Source organism: Podarcis filfolensis (genome assembly GCF_964270895.1).
Source record: "Podarcis filfolensis genome assembly, chromosome: 13".
Taxonomy (NCBI): domain Eukaryota; kingdom Metazoa; phylum Chordata; class Lepidosauria; order Squamata; family Lacertidae; genus Podarcis; species Podarcis filfolensis.
This window is the reverse complement of record NC_139615.1, coordinates 19,625,482-19,644,701: the sequence shown is the minus strand read 5'-3', so window position 1 is coordinate 19,644,701 and position 19,220 is coordinate 19,625,482. Positions and strand designations below refer to the sequence as shown.

The window sequence follows — 19,220 nt, the reverse complement described above, 5'->3', positions numbered from 1 at the left end:
CCGTGTACCGAATCTCCCCGCGCGAAGTGCAGATTCTGTCCCGAAGGCACCAAGCTGAAAAGCGCCCAAGAAAAAAAGGATGGGCGGCTTTCCCGTTATTAATGACCGTTCAGTCCTGAGTGAAGTTAAATGGCAGCGCCGTTTTCGCAAGGGGGCAGCGCCGAGCCTCCTCCTCCTCCATCCTTGTTGCACGGAGCGCCTCGAAGCCCCCGGTCCACTTTTAGGAAGGGCGCTCTCGACTGCGGCCCTTACCTGAGAGCAGCCCCCTCCCCACTGAGCGCGGCAGGGGCTGCCTGAGGAGAAGGCGCCTTCCGTAGCCCCGGGCGGGGCCAGCGCCTCGCTCTCCGGCCTCCATCTTTGAATCGGGCATGAAAAAACCCCTCAGGCCCTTAAAAGGGACGGAGGGGGCGCTGCGCTCTTTTAGCTCCGCCATCTTCGTAACGGGAAACGTGCGGGCGCCTCTCTCATGCCTTGTGAGGGCAGAGGGAGTGGGCGGGGCCTCCGGGGGGAGGAGGAGGCGTTAGTTGTTTGGAGGAGGAGGGGGGCCCATAAGTGTCTTGGGGAGGGTCAAAGGTGAGAGGTCAGGGTTCCGAGTGGTGGCCCCCGAGGGGGGTGGGGAGGCTTCGGCGGAGGAAGAACTGAGAGGCGCTGGCAGGTAATGCAACCCTTTCCCCCCTCCCTCTGGAGCCCTTCTTGGAAGGGGAGGGGGGAAGGTGTTTGTTTCTGGCCCCCCCCTTCTGCTTCCTCCTCCCCCCGTTAGCGTTGTTTGTCTGGAGATATTGTGATCTGCCGCCCCCGCCCTCAAAGGGATGAACGTGCGTTTTGCCGTATTGCTGGAGCAGAACCCAGGAGTCCTGGTTCCCTGGTTCCATCCCTCACTGCGACCCGTTAGAAAGGACCCCACTGTTTATTACTCACCCCCCAAAAAAGAGAGCCCCGGGGTCTGGGTAGGGGTAGCTTTTCTGCTTGCCCTTTTCTGGGGACCCTGGAGATGTTGCTTCTTGATCCTCCCTGCTTAAATGTGCTAGTTTGCCTTCCTTCCCAATGGCAAAAGTTTGCCCCTGATAGATTAGGCAGCAGTTCTCTTTAATAAGAATGATTCTTGTTTCGATACAAATGCTTACAGAAATAGTGGGTAGCAGGTGCTGCTTTAGAAGAGGCATTATATGCAATTCTCTTCAAATACAGTCCATGCATGTGGTCAAAAGGAAAGGTTGTTGGGTTGCCTCTCAAGTACTGTTTCATCCACCTAACTTAAGCCAATTTAATACATATTTCGGTCAACTAAAGCCCTTAATGTTTGCCCAGCTGCTATTTCCATAACATTAACGTGTGTACCCCTTCTCTTTTTCTGTTTGCCTGTAGGATGACGAACATGGCGGATAACCACAAGGAGAGCTGGGCGGCCCTGGTTGCTGCAGCAGAACAGTACCGGCGTCAGACAGGCAATGAGATAGTGCTGCTCACCGCCTTCAGGGCCCCACCCCCTGGTGGCTTCAGCTACGCACAGCATGGAAGTGGGGCTCTGGCTGATGCCGTTCAACGCTACCTCGAAGATATCGCGGTGGTTCACAAGACCACCGCCTTTACCTATGCTGCCCGTCCTCCTTCTGCCCCCCGCCCAGGTCCCACCAACGGGTCTTACTCCAGGAGCTGCCCCTCTACCAATGCCTCAGATGAGCCTGCCCCACACAGGACACCTACCCCCCAGGGGCCCTTGCCCCAGGCTTCTGGAGGCCAGGAGCCCGAAGAGGAAGACGATGAAGGAGACAGGAACACATTGACAGAATTGGAGCAGCCAGGTGGGAGAGAGCATCCCAGTGACACCACTGGTACGTCTATGTGCAGTCGGTGGTTTGTTTGTGGAAAAAATATATTTATCTCAGCTTTCCTTAAAATGCATATAGTGGCTGATAGTAGAATAATTGAAATGCTGTATAATCACTAAAAATGGGGAGTGATGGGCAACATCTTAAATAAAGCAAAAAGTCACAGCAGCCAGAAGTAAATTCAGTAAGGCAACATTCACACCATACATTTGAATCACAATGATACCATTGAAACAGTTGTGGATTCCCTCAAAGAATTATGGGAGCTGTAGTTTGTTATGGGTGCTGAAAGTTGTTGGGAGACCCCACTCCTTCCGCAGAGTTTAAAAATCTTAGTGATTTAAGAATCAATCCCTCTTCCCAGGGAACTCTGAATTGTAGGTCTGTGAGAAGAGGAGGGGTTTCTTAACAACTCTCAATTGCTGCCCTTAAGCTCCCTTTAGTATAGCAGTGCTTTAAATAAATGGTGTGAATGTGTCCTACATTATTCCTGCCTCCCAGGAGCTGCTGCTGGGACTGTCCCTTCTCAAGTAGCCTGGAGCATTCTCTGCTCTGAGTGTGTCCCCAGAGGAAACCAGCAGGCCTCTTTCAATTCAGGAAGGCAAGCTTTGCAGCACTAACGCTCCCCTGAATCAGTCTGCATAGGATAATGCTTGGTGCAAAGCCATTATTATTATTATTTCACCCTCAATAAGGGTTTGTTCCATGCATGAGGTTTGTCCATAGCAATATCAAGATTTTGTGGAAAACTGCTGAAAGTGTGCCTTTAACTGCTAGAAACTTGGCGTTTCTTTCTTCACCGCAAAATCCTGAGTATTTTGCCTCTTCTGGTCAGGATGCACTAGTCTTGTGCAGAGCACAGATAATAAACAGAGATAATGAGCTGAAATTTTGGTGTGGCTTTCTCATTGAATCTGCTTCTTCCAAAGTAACACTTTCTTCACTCCTGTTGGATGTTTCCTGACACCTAGCACGCAGTAGTTGGGTCTCAAGCTCAACAAGTAACTGTAGGGTGCTGCTTTTGCCAGCTGAATAGGAGACGCCCTTTTCTCAGAAACTCAACTTTGGATAATGCTTTTTTCCAGATCAGAATCCATATCCAGGCACACAGCACATCACCATCCTTGCCTTCCCAAAGGGGAGAGGAGCTCTTCACCATTTTAGCAATACTTGAAAGTATCATTTTCAACTCTTTAAATCTGTCCCCTAAAGAGTTGCAATATAGCCCCAAGCTCACAACTTAGAAACAAAAGTGTTTCAAAGTGGTGTTTATGGTGATAGAACTTGCAGAATTGACCACTTTAGTGGGAGTGGTGGTTTGATAACAGAAAACAATCCTGTGTGAGAGACAGGGAAGGGAAGATCTCCCAGGGTGGGAGCCTGGGAGATGAATGGGATGCTCCCAGGTGAAAGCTGGGATGGTCCACCCGCTTTTGTGTGAGACAAGGGTTAAGATCTACCCCTGACAGAGGGCTTTGTATTCCCACCCACCCACCAGCTTTCGCTTTTTCTTTTTTACTATTTAGAATAGTTTGTTTTTTATTGTATTGTGTGCTGAAAAGTTTCGATAAAAAAATTAAAAACCAAAACCACACAATACCCATTGATAGCTTTATACTCCATGAATTTGTCTAAGCCCCTTTTAAAGACATTAAAGTTTGGTGCCGCTATTACATTCTGTAATAGTGAATCCCATCATTTTAACTATGTGCTGGTCCAGTTGCCATCCCAGAAAACTGGACTGCTGGCGTACATTGCGATCAGATGTTATCGCAGAAAAATACGATTTTCGTGTAACTTTGCTTCTGTGTCGCTTAAGGAGATGTAGCAAAACTGGCTGTCAGGTTTCCAGGCTCTGTCCCAGCTCCCATTTTAGCTTATATTTTGATGTGGAAATAATGAGAAATGCGGTATTTTTCAGAGACTGAACACAAATGCTTTGTCCTTTAATCTTTACCTCTCGGCACTGAAAAAGCAACCCCTCTCACCCTTTCCCTCCGGTATGTTCTTAAATCAGAAATGCTTTTTAAAAATAAAAAATCACCTCCTCATCTGGTGAGGAGTTCCACGCAGGTATATGATGTTAAAATTGGCTACCGGCCCAGGTGGCTTTAAAATAGACAGACTAGCAAAAATGAATAGATCGATTAATAAATGTTGGAGATGCGATAAGATGAAGGGCACTCTATACCATATGTGGTGGACATGTTCAGAGATCAAAAAATTATGGGAAATGATCCATGAAGAAATTAAAAAATTAATAAAGGTTTAATATAACAAAAGGGTAGAAACATACTTATTAGGAATTTTGAGTAAGGATATCCCCAAAGATAAAATTAACATATTCCTATACACAACAACAGCAGCGAGAATGCTGGTGGCCAGTTACTGGAAAGGAAATGACATCCCAACAAAAAGGGAATGGTTAAGTAAACTATGTGAGTATCTGGAGTTAGCAAAATTGACAGATATAATAAGGCATAAATCTAAAACTATGGTACAGAAACAGTGGGAATGCTTAAATGAATATTTACACAAACAGGGATCAAACCTGAAAGTTTGGTTGTGCTTAGACTAACCTTGTGAAGAATACTGAGAATACAAAGATTAGATGGACTACGAAAGAATTTAAGGAAAGGAAGTGACTGAAGATCAGATGTAAAGGTGAATTAGATAACCAAGAGACGTGTGGTGAATGCGGTGGAAGTCTTTTATAATATTTTAACTAGGATTTAAATATTGTAATGTTTGAAGTATGAATTTGGAATAATTGATTATGAAAAGTATTTTTTCTCTTCATTCTTTTTCTTGTTTCTTTCTTTTATCTTTTGTCTTCTTTTCTAGTCTGCATTCTGGAAAATTGTGTAGACAAAACGTTTTTATGTATGGTTATGTATTGTTCCTATTTCTTTTTTTCTATTCATTTTTTTGGTAACATTTAATAAAATTTAATAAAAGAAGGAAAAAAATAAAAGAGGATTGTACAGATTCATGGAGGAGAGGGCTCTCAATGGCTATGATCCATGCTGTCTATTCTCTGCCTCCGCAGCTGGAGATAATAATTCTTCTGAAAACCAGTTGCTGGAAACCACCATGTGGGAGTGTTCTCCTGTGCTTGTAGGTTTCGCGCAGGGCATCTGGTTGGCCACTCTTGGGAGCAGAATGCTGGGTTAGAGGAGCCATTGTCCTGATCAAATGGGTTCTTCTTAGTTTTTAAAGTTGCCACAGGAAGGTGAGGACGCTTTGCTTACAGTTGCCACTTGCATCTCAGTTGAGAGATGGAACTTGAAGCAAAATATAGCTGTACCTAACTAGTGAGGGATCCCAGTATAATTGGGGGCTGGAGGGGTTCTCCGGATGTGACTGTGTTGATCGCTTGATAAGCAGTCCCGGAACGGCTACTTCTCATGTTCAAATAGAACGTCCCTGTGCATACAACTCAGCGAGATCTAATTCTGTTTTGTTTTTAATTCACTTCCAGGTTTGTTTGTGATGGACGAGGATTCTCCAAGCCAGGAATATGAGCCTTTCTTTGACTCTGATCTGGAGAGCACTGACGGTGAGTGGCAGCTGAATCTCCCACTTTTTTTTTTTAGTCTCTTCACTCTCTCTGCCAGCTTCCCACAATGTACGTACTATGTTGACTGTAAATGTGGAAGAAGCCAAGATACTGCTGATTGCATTAGGTAAAGGTAAAGGGACCCCTGACCATTAGGACCAGTCGTGGCCGACTCTGGGGTTGCGGTGCTCATCTCGGTTTATTGGCCGAGGGAGCCGGCGTACAGCTTCCAGGTCATGTGGCCAGCATGACTAAGCCGCTTCTGGCGCACCAGAGCAGCACACGGAAATGCCGTTTAAGACTTTATAGGTGTCTTGAGGGAGCAGCTTTTCCCACATCCCCTCTCTGTTTGTCAGGATCTTCCTTGTAGGGCATCGGAGAGGATCAGCACTCAGAGGAGCGAAGTGGTGAGAGTGTACCAGAGAAACTTGGGTTTGAATCCCTGCTTGGCCCTGAAGCTCACTGGGTGACCTTGGGCCAGGCTAGCCTACCTTACAAGGTGGTCTATGAGGATAAAAAAGGCGACCCGCCCCCCCCCCAGTCTCCACACTTGCTGCTTTGAGCTGCTCGGAGGAAGGATACAATAAACGTAAACAGTGGGTACAAGGAGTAGGGCTCTGTTGCTTCATACATTCATTAACTTTTTTTATTCTACCAGGGTTTTGAAGGGAGGTGGCAGCAGATGTTATGTGCATCCTAATGACAAACGAATTGCCTTTCCCAGCCAAATGTCCCTATAGCCCTTTTGTTCTACCTCCAGCAAAGTCAAAGCAGATGTCTCGGGAAAGCTTGCAAGTGGGCAGACCACCTCCTGATAACTTTGCTCCAAATATCACATACCTCTTAAGATGTAGCACCCGGCAACAGACTTGGAGATACTGCCTTGGAACATGGAAGCTCCATGTTCATCTTACAAACTGTTAAGGCAAGCCGGGAAGAGTCTGTCTAAAAAACCTTGCAGAACGGCTTCTAGAGATGCATCTGATTTTGCTGTCCAGGTGAGATAGGGAAAAGAGATCAGCAAATATGTTGGGCTGTTCTGACAAGAGCCTCAGGCCATTGGGAACTACTTGATCTAGTAATTGCAAGAACTGGTGGGCAAAGGAAAGGAGTAACATTTAGGAGATTTTATCTTGGTTGAACACTTCCGGAAGGGAGCCTGACACTCTTTTGTTACTGCTAAATTTACAAAAGATAAGGGAGGCATCTCAGGGACTTTATACAGTAGAAAGGAGACATTTGCTTGAAACGTGCATGCCTGGCTTCCTGTAGTGGAGTTTCTCTTCAGGCCTCTCCCGGCCAAAACTGAACCTACCTTCTCAGGTGCATGCTATGTCAGCAAAAGCCGGAGGTTTCATGGGGTGCTGCAAAACAACATCACTTGTCTGTAAAAAAACATACAACCTTTTCATTGCAGTGTTGGGTCCTTAGCTTTTGTTGGACTACAACTCCCATCATCCCCAGCTAACAGGACCAATGGTCAGGGATTATGGGAGTTGTAGTCCAACAACAGCTGAGGATCCAAGTTTGAGAGACACTGCCTTAGTGAGTTTTAGGAATTTGGAATAAATGGGAGCATAGTTCCTGTGAGAATGATGTTATCCCTTCCCTCCTGTAGCTAGGGAGGAGGATGCTTTCTGATGGTTCATTTCTTTTTATTTCCTTCCTTCCTTCTGACCCATTTTTCTCCCCCATTTCTCTCTCCCAGATGGGAGTCTAAGTGAGGAGGCTCCTGGCCAGACAGCCCCTCCACCCCTCAGCCATCAGTATGCCAAGTCCTTGCCTGTCTCAGTGCCTATCTGGGGCTTCAAGGAGCAACGGCAAGAGATGCGATCCTCTGATGAAGAGAACAGCAAGGTGGGTGGGAACTGAGAATGTGTGTTGGAAAGGCAGATATATATTTTGTGGGGGGGTACACTCCAGAGCTCTCCCCCTTCCTTTTTAAGACAGGTGTGTAGGGTTCGGCTGGTGGGTAAGCTCCAGAAAAACACATCTTCCAGTAGGGTGGTAGGGTCGCTGCTGGAAAGATGCTGGGGCCACATTTGCAAAAAGTTCAAACCCCCCCCCCCCCAGTTCCTACAGGTGTCACTGTAGCTTTTGTAAGTGGCTGGGGCTGCACATATCCTGTGGCTGCAGCTTGAATGCACAGAAACGAATGTCGATTGCGTTAATTCAGCAGGCAAGGAGTCTCAGCTTTACTTTGCTTTCTTAAAAAATCAAGTTCTTACGATTGCAAATATAGGCTTTGAATGTGCATGGCCAACGGGAGAGAAGTCAGAAGTGAGCGAGGTGAGGCCTGTAAGTCCTCCACAGCCCTTTCGCCCTCCTCATGATTTTGGCAGACAATTGTGTGATGTGTACTTTACGCGAAAATCAGCAATGGTGTTTTTTTTAATGGTGCTTGAGCAAAGGATAATGCCTGAGACCAGTTTGATGGAGAAGAGGGTGACTTAGGGGGCGGCCTGGGTGCTGGAGCCGCTTGCAACTAGTGTGAGCCAGAAAGCAAAGTAGGTGAAGGATCTCAAGGAAGGGGGTGTATCTTGGGTTATGAAAAAGGCCAAATGGCTTCCACTAGGAGTTGGCCATTTAGTGTCACTAGTCCCATGCTTTGGAACACACACACAAAAAAACAACCTGTTAACTTTCAGGTGTTTCTGGAATACATTCTTATACCACCAGGCCTATATGGTGGCTTAAAGCATCCTTGGTTGACCTGTTATTTTTTAAATGGTGCTTAATTTTGTCATGCACTGCCCTGATGCCTTTATATTGTTCTGCGTTATAAGCATTGACAACAGAGAAGAAAAGAAATACACCGAGTCTCAATTTGGAGTCGTATGTCCTAGAGTAGAATGCATAGACTTTGGAAGTTGGGTGGCAGAACCTCCAGACTCCCAGTGGGTGCTTCTGTCGAAAAGCTCTTCTAGGTAGAGATCTGAATTTAGATGTAGGACGGGAGCCATCTAGTTTTGCTGACTTACGTAATTATTTAAGACAAATAACGAAGACTTATCCACCTGGCTCCCTCTCCCTTGCTCCTCAATACAGCATTCGTCCCCCGACCTGGAGAAAATTGCCGCCAGCATGCGAGCTCTGGTGCTGAGGGTGTCAGATGGCACAGAGATGTTTGGGGACCTGCCTCGGCCGCGCCTCAACACGAGCGACTTCCAGAAACTACAGCGGAAATACTAATGGATCTGGTGGTCCTTTGTCCCGCCCCTTCCTCTGTTTGTGCCCTTTTATTTCTCCTCCGCGCCCCCCCCCCACATCCAAATCGGTGGACAGGGTTGGAAGCTCCCCTCAAGCCATACAGCTCGAATTCCCTCCCCTCTCTTTTCCCACCCTACCCTTTCTGAGCTCCCACAAGCTTTAAATTAAAGTGATGACCTCAATCTCTACACTACAGCTGGCGTGGAGGGTCCAATTGTCTCCCGTTCTCTCCACGCCAGAAATTCTGTCCCACTTTCCCCTTCTATCCTATCTAATTGAGGAGGTACAGTTGTTGTTTTTTTCTGAGAGGGGTCCCCGACACATAGAAGAGGGAAATGGAACACTACGGACGGATACTGACAACAAATACACCCCCATATCTGTTCTTGCCACCACCATCAACCCTTCCAATCTACCCCAGCATCTGGCTGCGGTGGGTTCCCTTCGTCAGTTCCCCAAGCCCCCCCCTTTTTTGCTTTCTCCCAAAATAAGTGTCTTAAAATATCCTTTGCACATAAGCTGGGTTTGTCTATACACTTGACCTAACTGACCCTTTGCAGAGCAGGGCAGCAGTGGTGGGGGAAGGAATCCTGTCGTTTTGTGCTTGCCCCACCTCCCCCTCCCCCACTTTCCCCATGCATAGCTCTCTCTCAGTTTCCAGGAGCGGTACTTCAGGGTCCTTTTTCCCCTCTTGGGGGGAGGGGTGGTGCAAAGGTGAGGCTGCTCTCATGGCAGGCGGGATGTAAAAGCGGCTCTAGGAGTCACCTACACCCCTCCGTTTATCTTCCACCCACCCCCTCGCTGCCCCAGCATAATACTTTTGTATCAGATTTTTCAAGGGCGCTTTGTGGCCCTGGCCCTCTATTTTTGTCCAAAGATGATTGGTGAATTGGAAGGGAGAGGATGTATTTTTTTTTCTCCTTCCTGCAAACCTACAAGCCAATAATAATAATAATAATAATTAAAAAAAAGCTGTCTTTTACCAACTCTTTTGCTGTATTGTCTGATTGACAGGAAGTGAGTTAGAAGGGGGGGGGAGTTACATCTCCAGAAAGGTGGTGGGATGGCAGGCTTTTGTGGAAGACCTCTTCCTGTACCACCAGCTACCTTCATCCAGGCATGTGAGCGGAGCAAAACAGGAGGGGGAGAAACATGCCCCATTATATATTTTCCCTCTTCTGTTTATATCCCCCCTCCCTCAAAGAGGAGATCGCCTCACTTGCCATTTGGGCTGATGGAGAGTTAGCATGAAGAACCCTGAGCAGCTGTCACTCTTCATCCCTAGCCTAAAATACAAATGTGCAGCAGGAAATAAATAGAGTGACTGAAAGGGATTAATTGCTTTATTGGTGCTTGGTATAGTTCTGTTATATACAAAAGCAACAAGATTGAAGGGCAAAGGGTGGGTAGGTGTCAGGATCACGATGTAAAATATAGGGGTGGGATGGGGGATTATGTAGGCTATGGTGAAAGGAAATATAATCCCACTCTAGGCCTGAAAAGAGGTACGCACAATAAAAGATTTAGCAAAAAACGAGGTCCTTCAGAAGGAAGGGGGGTATCTTCCTCTCCCAGCAGATATGGCACGAGCCTAATGGCAGGGATGGTCTTTAGCAAGAGGCCTACAACTCTCAAATAAGGAAGAAAGCGAAAGGGAGAGGAAGCAAGGGAAAGTGGGTGCCCTAAAGGAGCTAGGAATCCCCTTGGTGCTGCTTTTGAGCCACAAAGACGGAGGCATGAAGAATGATGAGGCTCAGTCATAGTATTTCTCCGCCCGCCGCACCTGGCAGTACATCAGCATGGAGAAAACGATGCCCAAGACCTGGAGAGACATAAATCAGGTCAGACTGACAACAAAAAAAGTGGGGGCAGAAGAGTCCCAGCCCAGCATGTCACTTCCTTACAATACTGGAATTAGGATGCTGCCTCCTGAACTCCCATCCTCGCTGCTGCCTCTAAAATGTAGGAAGGCTGAGCATAAGGTCTCAGGTCCAACCACCCAGGATCTCCAAGCAGGGCTGTCTAAAAGGCTGGAAAGCTGCTGCCTGTCCGTGTAGACCAGGCGTAGCCAATGGGCTGCCCTCTAGATATTTTGGACTACAACTCCCATCACCTGTGACCTCTGGCCATGCTGCCTGGGGCTGATGGGAGTTGTAGTCCACAACTTCTAAAAGGCCCCATATTGGCTAACTGCGTAGACTCTACAAATGAGCCAATGCCCTGGCTTCTGGCTTCCCAGTCCCCTGCTTCTTGACCCATTTTGTACAAACTGGAGGTGGCAGGGGCAGCTTCTATGTGGTCTTTTCCCAGTCAGGAAACCATCCTCTTGGGCAGTCTTCTCTCCTAAAGGGGGATGCCTTTTGAAAGCACAGATTGGACCAGTTTACATGTTGCTGCCAGTTTATTTACTCCCTGTGGGACCATGGCCAGTGTTGGAAATAATTCCTGCCCTAGCTGCATCCTATTCTGTGGTCCCCTGCAGACAACCCCACCTTCTGTTCTTCTGCTGATGGTAATGGGTGGCACATGCGTTGTTGCACCAGAGCGGCCTCAGCAGTTGCTCAGGTCAGGCGTGTCCCCTCCCATGGCTGTTCCTTCCTGCTCACCTGGACAACAATGATGCAGGCAGCAAAGATGCCCATGGCTGAGATGTTCTCTCCTAGCCAGCGTTTCACCTTCTCGTAACAGGGCTTTAGGGGAATAGAGCACAAAACAAACATGGTCACCAGAGAGCGCTGGCAAGAAGAGGCAGTGCCTCCGATCTGGGTTGATCACACTCTTGTGCACCAAAAAAATGTCGTCTTCCATTTAATCTAACGTTTATTTAACATGCAAGCTGTTTCTAGTAGGAACTCTGGATCATTTGTTCCATTGTGGAACTGCGCTTGCCATCAATCAGTTGAATATTTGGGTTGAGTATTAAACTGAATATTCAGCCCAAATCAGCTCCTATAACTTAAAGTCTCCCCCCTTCTGATCTACTGGGCTGAAGTGAACAAGCCTTTCTTTCTGCATCAGGAACCTTTCCAGCAGGAGGGCTGCATTTTCTTCTTGGCAACTAGCTGGGAGCTGCAGGCTAGGATGGGTGAAGGAGTGAAGGTAAATTTTACCACTGTGCAGTAAGTAGACTGGTTTCTGCACAGTCACCCCTCTCTGTCCTCCATCCAGACAAGCAACAGGCATTAGGAGAGTTCAAGGACGTACTACAGTCAGGCAAAACCACTCTAGATACGAAGCAGCACCAGTGAGGGATGAGGCTGAGGGAAATTTCAACAGACAGATAGGCCTGGCAGGCTGCATTTGACCCTGAAGTTCCCTGCCTCTGCTTTATGTGACAGCACTTCTCCTCAAAGAAGGCTATTACACACACACCCCTCTCAGCCTGTCAACATACCCCGTTCCTTCAACCTTTCTTCCCAGGTTTATTTTCCATGCAGCGGGTCATCTTCAGTGCTCTTTTCTGAACCTAATTTGCCTATATTGTTAAAACTGCAGCAACCCAGGCTGGTAACTGGTCACGCTAATAGGCTGACTGCCACTCTCCTTTTATGTAAGTCTTTTGAGAGTAAAATATATTGGGGAAGGGAGGAAGATAACTAAATAAAATTGGATGTATCCATACTACAGCCTGGACTAGGTGTTGTTGTTTTTCCCCAATATATTTATAGCCTGCTTCTCATTAGCGACTTTTAAGTGTAAACAACCTGACGTTTTAAAAATCATAAAGCAGATATGCCATCCCGCTCAAAAAAAAGAGCAAGAAAGTCTCACAAAAAGATGAGTTAAATTAACACGACAGCTTTGAGAAGCAGCATTAATGAAGCAAATCAAAGACTTCACTGCAGCCGTCAGCAAAACTCAGTTGGGTTGAAACAGAGGAGGAGGACTGGGCTAGGCCACTTTCCTCAGGAAAAGCAATCCACAAAGGCTCTCTGTCTTATTGCATATTGCTAACGGCAAGAAGACACACAGAGTAGCTAGTCTTGAAATTTTTGGGGGCTTCATAAAAGTCATGCACTGGTCCGTAGACCACCAAAGACTAGGAACCCCTTCCCCCTCTGGTTTCATCATTCCCTCCTTCCTGAGACAGCTCAACATTTAATGCACAAAATGTTAAAGACAGCACCTCCTTGAGTGACAATTCTCAAGATTCACTGGGATAAGCCATGAAGTTAGAACAGCACACAAGTAATTTTGAGTGTGGTGTATAGTCAGAGAGGGAGATGAGAATCTACAGTCAAAAGCCAGAAGCTGATACTTTTGTCGCAGGACAGAGTGTCAAAGGCCCTCTCAACCTCAACAGCTCCAAGAAAGAGGTCTGCTGGAGGGTTTTAGTGCAGACCAGCCTTGGTAATCGGACCCTGCATTTAGCCATTTGCCACTTGCTCAGGACACAAGCATTCCTGGAGGGGGGGTCAGTGGACAGCCCAATTTGGAACCCACAGCCGTAGGGGATTCTCTGTTCCTTGAGGGCAACTCCTGCTGCCGTCTCACCTCCTTCCACCAGCTGGCGCTGTCCACTTGGCAGATGTCACTTTGCTGCAAGCAGCAGGACTCGGGAACCCACGTTTTGTTGCGGACCTCAAACCAGTCTGTGTAGTTCTGCACCCCACAACAGCGAAACTGGGAAGCAAGGGGAGAAATCAGTCTCACACGAGGGGGGGGTGCTCTTCCAAAATGGGATGAGGATGCTTAACGTGGGGGAAATCTCCCTGGCTGTTTCTTAGCTCTCTAAATTCTCTTCCAGATGACCTGTTTGTGGGCAGATTAGATGGCAATGCATGATGAAAGTGCCATCCCAAATTTCCTACTGCCTTTCCCCCACCTCTTTCTTGCAAAAAAAAATCCCTGTCTATTAGGGAAGTGGGTTTGTTGCACAAGAACTCAAAATCAGCTTTAATTGAGCAGACTGAATTTGCTAGGATGTGGCTGATGACCATTTGGAAGTACTGTAAACTTGTGTGTGTGTGTGTGTGTGTGTGTGTGTGTGTGTGTGTGTAACACTCACCTCATTCTGCACAACGTCCCATGCTCTGGTTAAACCCACATTTCCCTCTGTCTCATACAGCTGAAGTCCTTCCTTTAGATTGGACTGGGCATATCTATCAAACTAGAGAAAGGACAAAATAAGCACACCCAATGGACCAGCAGCACCTGTGTGTGTGATGGTAAGAGTGATGCAGAGACTAGATTGTGACTTCGGCTTGATGGGGCGAACACAGCCCTCATGGTGCTTATTCAAAGTTGGGTGGAAACCCTGCCCTGCCATTTTTCTTCTAAACTTCTCCAAACCGGAGGAGTATTGAGAAGCCCTCCAATGTTCAAGTTAGGGGTGGAGACTTTGCCAAGTAGTTTACTCCAACAGTTTGAAGTCCAGCCCCCATTCTTTTTTGAACTTCCATTCTCTTTTACCTCACTTCCTAATTCCGTGGGTTCCAGACCTCTTTCTGGAAGATACCACCCTAAATGAAATGGTGCAATATTCCAAATTCCAAGGACGAATTAAAACCTGCTATCTTAAGAAAGCATGTAACTCAAATAACTTTATCCACACTGCAACTGTTCCGTATACATGATACAAGCAAACTCAATGTCTGAGTGTAGATCCTAATGTAGCCAAAAATGGCACCATCCATTAACAAGTGGAAGGTATCAGCAAGCTTGGCAGACCCCAAAGTTTGAAGAAGTATATGGGGTGTGGTGGGGAGGTGCAGGATGATGATTCATGAGGTCTATACAATGGACTCTTCTCATTCCACGAGAATCGGGACAGGCTCATAGTTTGAATCAGTTTCCTCTCTGCACACGCATCTGTTAAGAGCACGGGAGCTACAGGGAGCTGCCAGTATTATAAAGGCATCTTGAAGTAAACTATCTTGTATCAGAGTGTGCACTCAGCAGTGGCAAGGGGCGGGGGCTGCACTGCAGGCCTGTGATGGCTGAATGTGGCCTGCAGACTGCAGGTTGCCCAAATGAACTGGATCTCACCATCCTCATTCTACATACGGGGTGAGGAAGGTCCTTACCTTGTCCCTACAGGTGACAAAAACCAGCAACCCAACCAGCTCCAGGAGGAAGAGGGTGGAGAGGACCAGGAAGAACTAGGGAAGAGAGATACCCAGATCAGCAATCCCAGGGAGAAGGAGAAAGCCTCATACAACACAGTTTTGTGTTTACAGATATGTGCATCTCTGAACAAAGTGTGCCCTCCTTCCTCCCAGCCATCCACAGTTGAATGAATACCACAAGTTGGCACTGCAAGCAGAGATCACTGGCATGGCTGAAAGATATATGCAGAACCCACAGCTCTGCATCGCTCAAGCCAGCCAGCCAAGTCACAATCAGGAAGAAAAATTGAAAACAACTACATATCTAAAGCAAGATGGCCCACAAGCGAAGTTATGTCACTGCCACCAATGGTTTTATGCACAGAAAAATGCACCTCTTGGACCCCATCTTGTCCACAGCATCTCAGAAATGCACTTTTCTGCTTCCTACTGATGCCTGCACTCTGCCTATGCTCCAAAGCAGGGCTGAGCATTCTTGAATTTAACATAGGTTCTGTAGAGAAACTCTGCTTTGAATTAAGTCAGTTGCCCATTTCTCTGCCGGGCACCTTCCCCGACCGAAGATCTCATTAGACACCTCTGCACCAATTTCATCCGAGTCTCTCACACTCATGCCCCATCCGCCCCGCCCCCCCACAGTGTAACACCCAGTGGAGAGATACCTCTTACCGTCAGTAGGAGGCAGCGGTGCTCTGTGGCTGCCCCCAAGCATCCGAGGAAGCCCACAACCATGATGATGGCTCCAGTCGCCATGAAAAGCCCCGCTGCCGACAGAGACGGGAACGAGAACGACAAGGTGGCAAAGCGGCCCTGGGTCACAGCCAGCCATACACCCACGCCGAGCACCCCACAGCCGCCGAGCTACGGGGAGAGAAGGCAAGCTCACACCAAGAAGAGCTATTATCACTGTTTGGGGACACATGCCAGGCATGTAGAATCACCAGAGGAGGGTGAAGATCAAGGCTAGTGAGGGGTGTGGCTTGGGCAGAGTCCTGAGGGTCAAGTAGAGAGGTCTGGAGAGATGCGCATGACCTGAGGTTCCCCACCTCTGGTGGTACCACCTCCCCCCCACCTCCGTCCAGGATGCTGTTATGGAAGAGATCATCGGCTGAGTCTCCACTCACCAGCCACAAACGCTCTCAGTTCAGCCCCTTCCTACAAACAAGATCTAGTTCCTCCTGACTCCCAATCCTGTGCCAAGTTTTTATTGGAACAAATAAAGCAGCTGTCAACATTCTGTTGCTGACACCCCCCTGCCCGTTACAATGCCGATGAAACTTCTGTGACATCACAAGCGGTTCAGCCAATAGTGGAGAGTGGGGTCTCTCAGGCAGTCTACAGGCAGATTTTTGGTTTGCTATAAAATGACAGCGTTTTAACACACAAATGCATTTTCCATCTTGTTCATCCTTACAAGCCTGTAAGGCAACTTGCTGCATTTCTTACTTATTAAAAGAGAAATGTCCTGCCATCAATAACAGGCCCATAAGCCCTTCCCATTAATCCTGGGAGGCCCCAGGTCAGATGTAGATGGAAAGGCTATCCGATGAAGAATTTTTTGACATTCACACAACCTTGTCTGAGGGGAGGAGCATAGAACCGCTGCAACTCACCCAGAAGATGAGGTTGAAGACGAACATCTTCACTTTAACGCACAGCAAGCAGCCGCGGCTGACCCCCATGGTGAATGTGTCTGGAAAGGGGGGGGGGCAAAAGAAAACAACATGCTGTGATTCTGGAACGTTCATACATGAGCATTTACAATGCAGTTGGCAGAAATTCATAGGCAATCCTGGTCCCCTATGAAAACAATGAAGTGATGTATCCAAAGCTGTCCATGCAACAGGATTCTACCCTCCTCTCCCCTGCAGCTTCCTCCCCTTCCCCTAATTTGCTCTGTGGGGCTTGGGACTGCAAGGGAGCTAGAGAGAGGAGGAGAGGGAAGGTGAAAAAGTCTGCTTGGATCCCACAAGCAATTTATTGGGGTTTTTCATATTTTATTCCCTTTAAATTCAAATAATAAAAAAAAATTAAGAGGGAAAACTATGTATGCCACCTTGATCCCCTTGGAGGAGTAACAGGATACAACTGTTATAATTAAGAACTACTAGGCTGGAGTTACTCAGTGTCACTCACACAATATGAAATAAAATGAAGTCTCTCTCACTGAAAAAATTCAGAGAAACGTGTGTTTTTCTCCCCCTGTGCCACTTCAGCCAAACTGTGATTAGGCTAATTATATGAAAGGAAGCCTTTCCTCAAACAAAAACGAGCATTTCAGAGTTGGGAGACCCCAAACGAACAGGCCGAGGTAAAATTCCTAGGCCTAACTGGGAGGATGGGCAGGTCAAGACCTGGTTAGCATTAGAAATGGTATTGTGGATTCTACATAACGTTTAAAGACCGTCTCTTGGACATACTGAAAATTTTAAATGCTCACCACCCTCTTTAATCAAATCAAACAAGTTAGTGGCTATGGCCTTCAGGCCTGGCACATCGGTTTGTACAATTTTGTACAAATTTTGGTTTGTGTTATTCAAAAAGCAAAGGGTGGCTAAAGGACTCTCACCAATTGCATCCTGGCAACCCCCCTGTGAGGTAGGCTGGGCTAAGTTCTGGCCAAAAGTTCATGGCTGAGGTAGGAATTGAACTCAGGTCTCTCCCTGAAGATAGCCCCTGAAGATAACCACTACACAGCCCTGTCTCACTATGGCTTCTAAAGTGTGCAGTATCAGTAGGCTGGTCAGAAATAAAGATGCTTCTGAACAAAGATTAGACATAGTTTTGATTTTTTGCGGGGCAGGGCCTAGGAGCAATGGCCCCTTATGTCCTTTCTATATCATGCCAGTAGCAAGGGAACTGTGTATTCAGGCAGAACTGAGGGGAGTTTGAATTCAAGCAGCTCCCTAACAGCCAAAAAAAGTTGAGAGGCCTATCAAGAGAATGGCAAAATCTTCCCCACAAACACAAACAACCTTCAATCGTAACCTCTGGACATCTGGAGGGAGTTATTTTTGGTTCCCAATGTTCATATACTCTGCTTTTTAAAAAGAACAATGCCGTATTTATGTACTTTCAACTTTAAAGGTTTGCCTGTTTCCCACCTCCTCTTGAAAATTACTGCAATAAAAATTATGAATGCGGTCAAGCTTGGGAACTGTTTTATTTTATTTTGTTGTCCCATTTAAATGGAGAGCGCACCATGTTTTAAGTATCAAAACAACTAAGAGTATAACACTGTTTAATTTTATTTTTTAGGAAAATAACTTGAAATACATAAAACGTTGATTTACCCCCTTCAGACGAAGCGGCTAAGGAAGTGGAGGGAAAGCAGGTAAATTATCTGATTTAGGGAAAGCTAAATAAATAAACAACAAATGAACAGGGGGTGGGAAAGTCCCCTTGTCCAGGCCCAGATTACAGATTTCCTGTAGGGCAACACATCCCTCTATCATGTGCACTGAAGATGAAGGTACATGAAGGCGAGAAAGAAGACGGGCAATGTTTATCCCCAGACCACGTAAAAAGAAATTGCCAAGTTTTCCTTAGCCAAACACTCCCCACCCTGTAGGTCTTTCCTGCTAAAGCTACCCCACCCCACCCTTACCCTCATTCCTTGCCTTTTTGCCACTCATGACAGAGTTCCTTTTCCATTTTTTCAGCAAAACCCATTCTGTAGAAATAAAACATAACCCACCTTCCAGACCCACCTTCCCAATTCAAGATCCAAACCTCCCCCCCACCCTCTTCTGGATTTAACAAGAATGTTAAATTCCCGGATCTGAACTGGTCGAAAATATATTCCTTACAGTAAATAACCCATAAAATTGTGATGGGCTTTTAAAACGCACATCCATTCCCGCTCTCCCTTCAATTATTTCCCTAAAGCGGGGGGGGGGGGACCAAAGGGGAGAAAAGCAAAATAACATGAAAGGAGCCTTTGGATCTCTTTCTTGCGTCTTTCTTTTAACAAAGTACCAATACCTCTGGAGGGAACTAACTAACTACAGCTGCCAAATCTCTCCCTGCCCCCCTGATCTTGCAAGTAAGAGACTTTAGGGTGGGCAGAATCAGTTCTATGGGACCCAGAAAAATATTGCAATACAGCAGAAATCATCCCCTCCCCCCAAGGAGAGAGTCTCCTCCTGCTTTTTATACCCTTCAAAATATCCCTGGTTCGACACATCCCTCCCCCCCCCATTCTAAATTCATTTCCGTGCGCCCCTCACCTTGGTCTCGGGGCAGGAGACTTTGGGGCGGGAGTGCGGATTTGGGGCGGGAGCCCCCCTCCCAGACACCTAGACCTCTTCCAAGTTGCTTGTCCTCTGATGGGATGCAGGATGGAAAGGGAGGGGGAGCAAATTCCAGCACGGGACAGGGGGAAGGAAATGGGAGGGGAGAAAGGGGGGCAGTAATAGGGGGGCGTGTTAGAGACTGTGGGGAGGAGCCCAGGGGGCTCTGGGAGGGAAACGGGTTTCTATTCGAGACAAAGACGTCCAGTCGGATTCGAACCCCCGTTCTTCTTTAAACATTCCCCCTCCCCCGCAAAAAAGG

At 47.1% G+C, this 19,220-nt stretch overlaps 2 protein-coding genes across 3 annotated transcripts; one reads left to right on the top strand and one right to left on the bottom strand.

Annotated features, from left to right (window-relative positions):
* Positions 1-83: 83 nt before the first annotated feature.
* Positions 84-9,584, top strand: AKT1S1 (AKT1 substrate 1). Its single transcript, XM_083580366.1, is given in 6 exon segments — positions 84-541; positions 543-655; positions 1,366-1,832; positions 5,311-5,388; positions 7,097-7,245; positions 8,437-9,584. Coding segments are annotated over 6 exon segments (1,026 nt in total). The 5' UTR covers positions 84-466; the 3' UTR covers positions 8,581-9,584.
* Positions 9,585-9,923: 339 nt separating this feature from the next.
* On the bottom strand, positions 9,924-19,046 carry LOC310746534 (tetraspanin-4-like). Of its 2 annotated transcripts, none has more exons than XM_083580410.1 (8): positions 18,896-19,046; positions 16,280-16,359; positions 15,336-15,527; positions 14,625-14,699; positions 13,607-13,708; positions 13,093-13,221; positions 11,205-11,288; positions 9,924-10,420 (listed from the first exon to the last, which is right to left on the bottom strand). In XM_083580410.1, the coding sequence occupies exons 2-8, from the start codon at positions 16,346-16,348 to the stop codon at positions 10,352-10,354; spliced, it is 720 nt and encodes a 239-aa protein (XP_083436536.1). In that variant the 5' UTR covers positions 16,349-16,359; positions 18,896-19,046; the 3' UTR covers positions 9,924-10,351. The 2 variants fall into 2 exon arrangements, with proteins under 2 accessions (XP_083436536.1, XP_083436535.1); XM_083580409.1 differs by lacking the exon at positions 18,896-19,046 and adding an exon at positions 18,274-18,316.
* Between the last annotated feature and the right edge of the window lie 174 nt (positions 19,047-19,220).

Excerpts from the sequence above, each read along its gene's own strand:
- LOC310746534 (XM_083580409.1), bottom strand. The coding sequence starts at position 18,301 with ATGAGTGGCAAAAAGGCAAGGAATGAGG. Across the intron at positions 15,528-16,279 it reads TCTTCAACCTCATCTTCTGG|CTCGGCGGCTGTGGGGTGCT; the intron begins GTGAGTTGCAGC and ends CTCTCCCCGTAG. Across the intron at positions 13,709-14,624 it reads TTGTCACCTGTAGGGACAAG|TTTGATAGATATGCCCAGTC; the intron begins GTAAGGACCTTC and ends TCCTTTCTCTAG.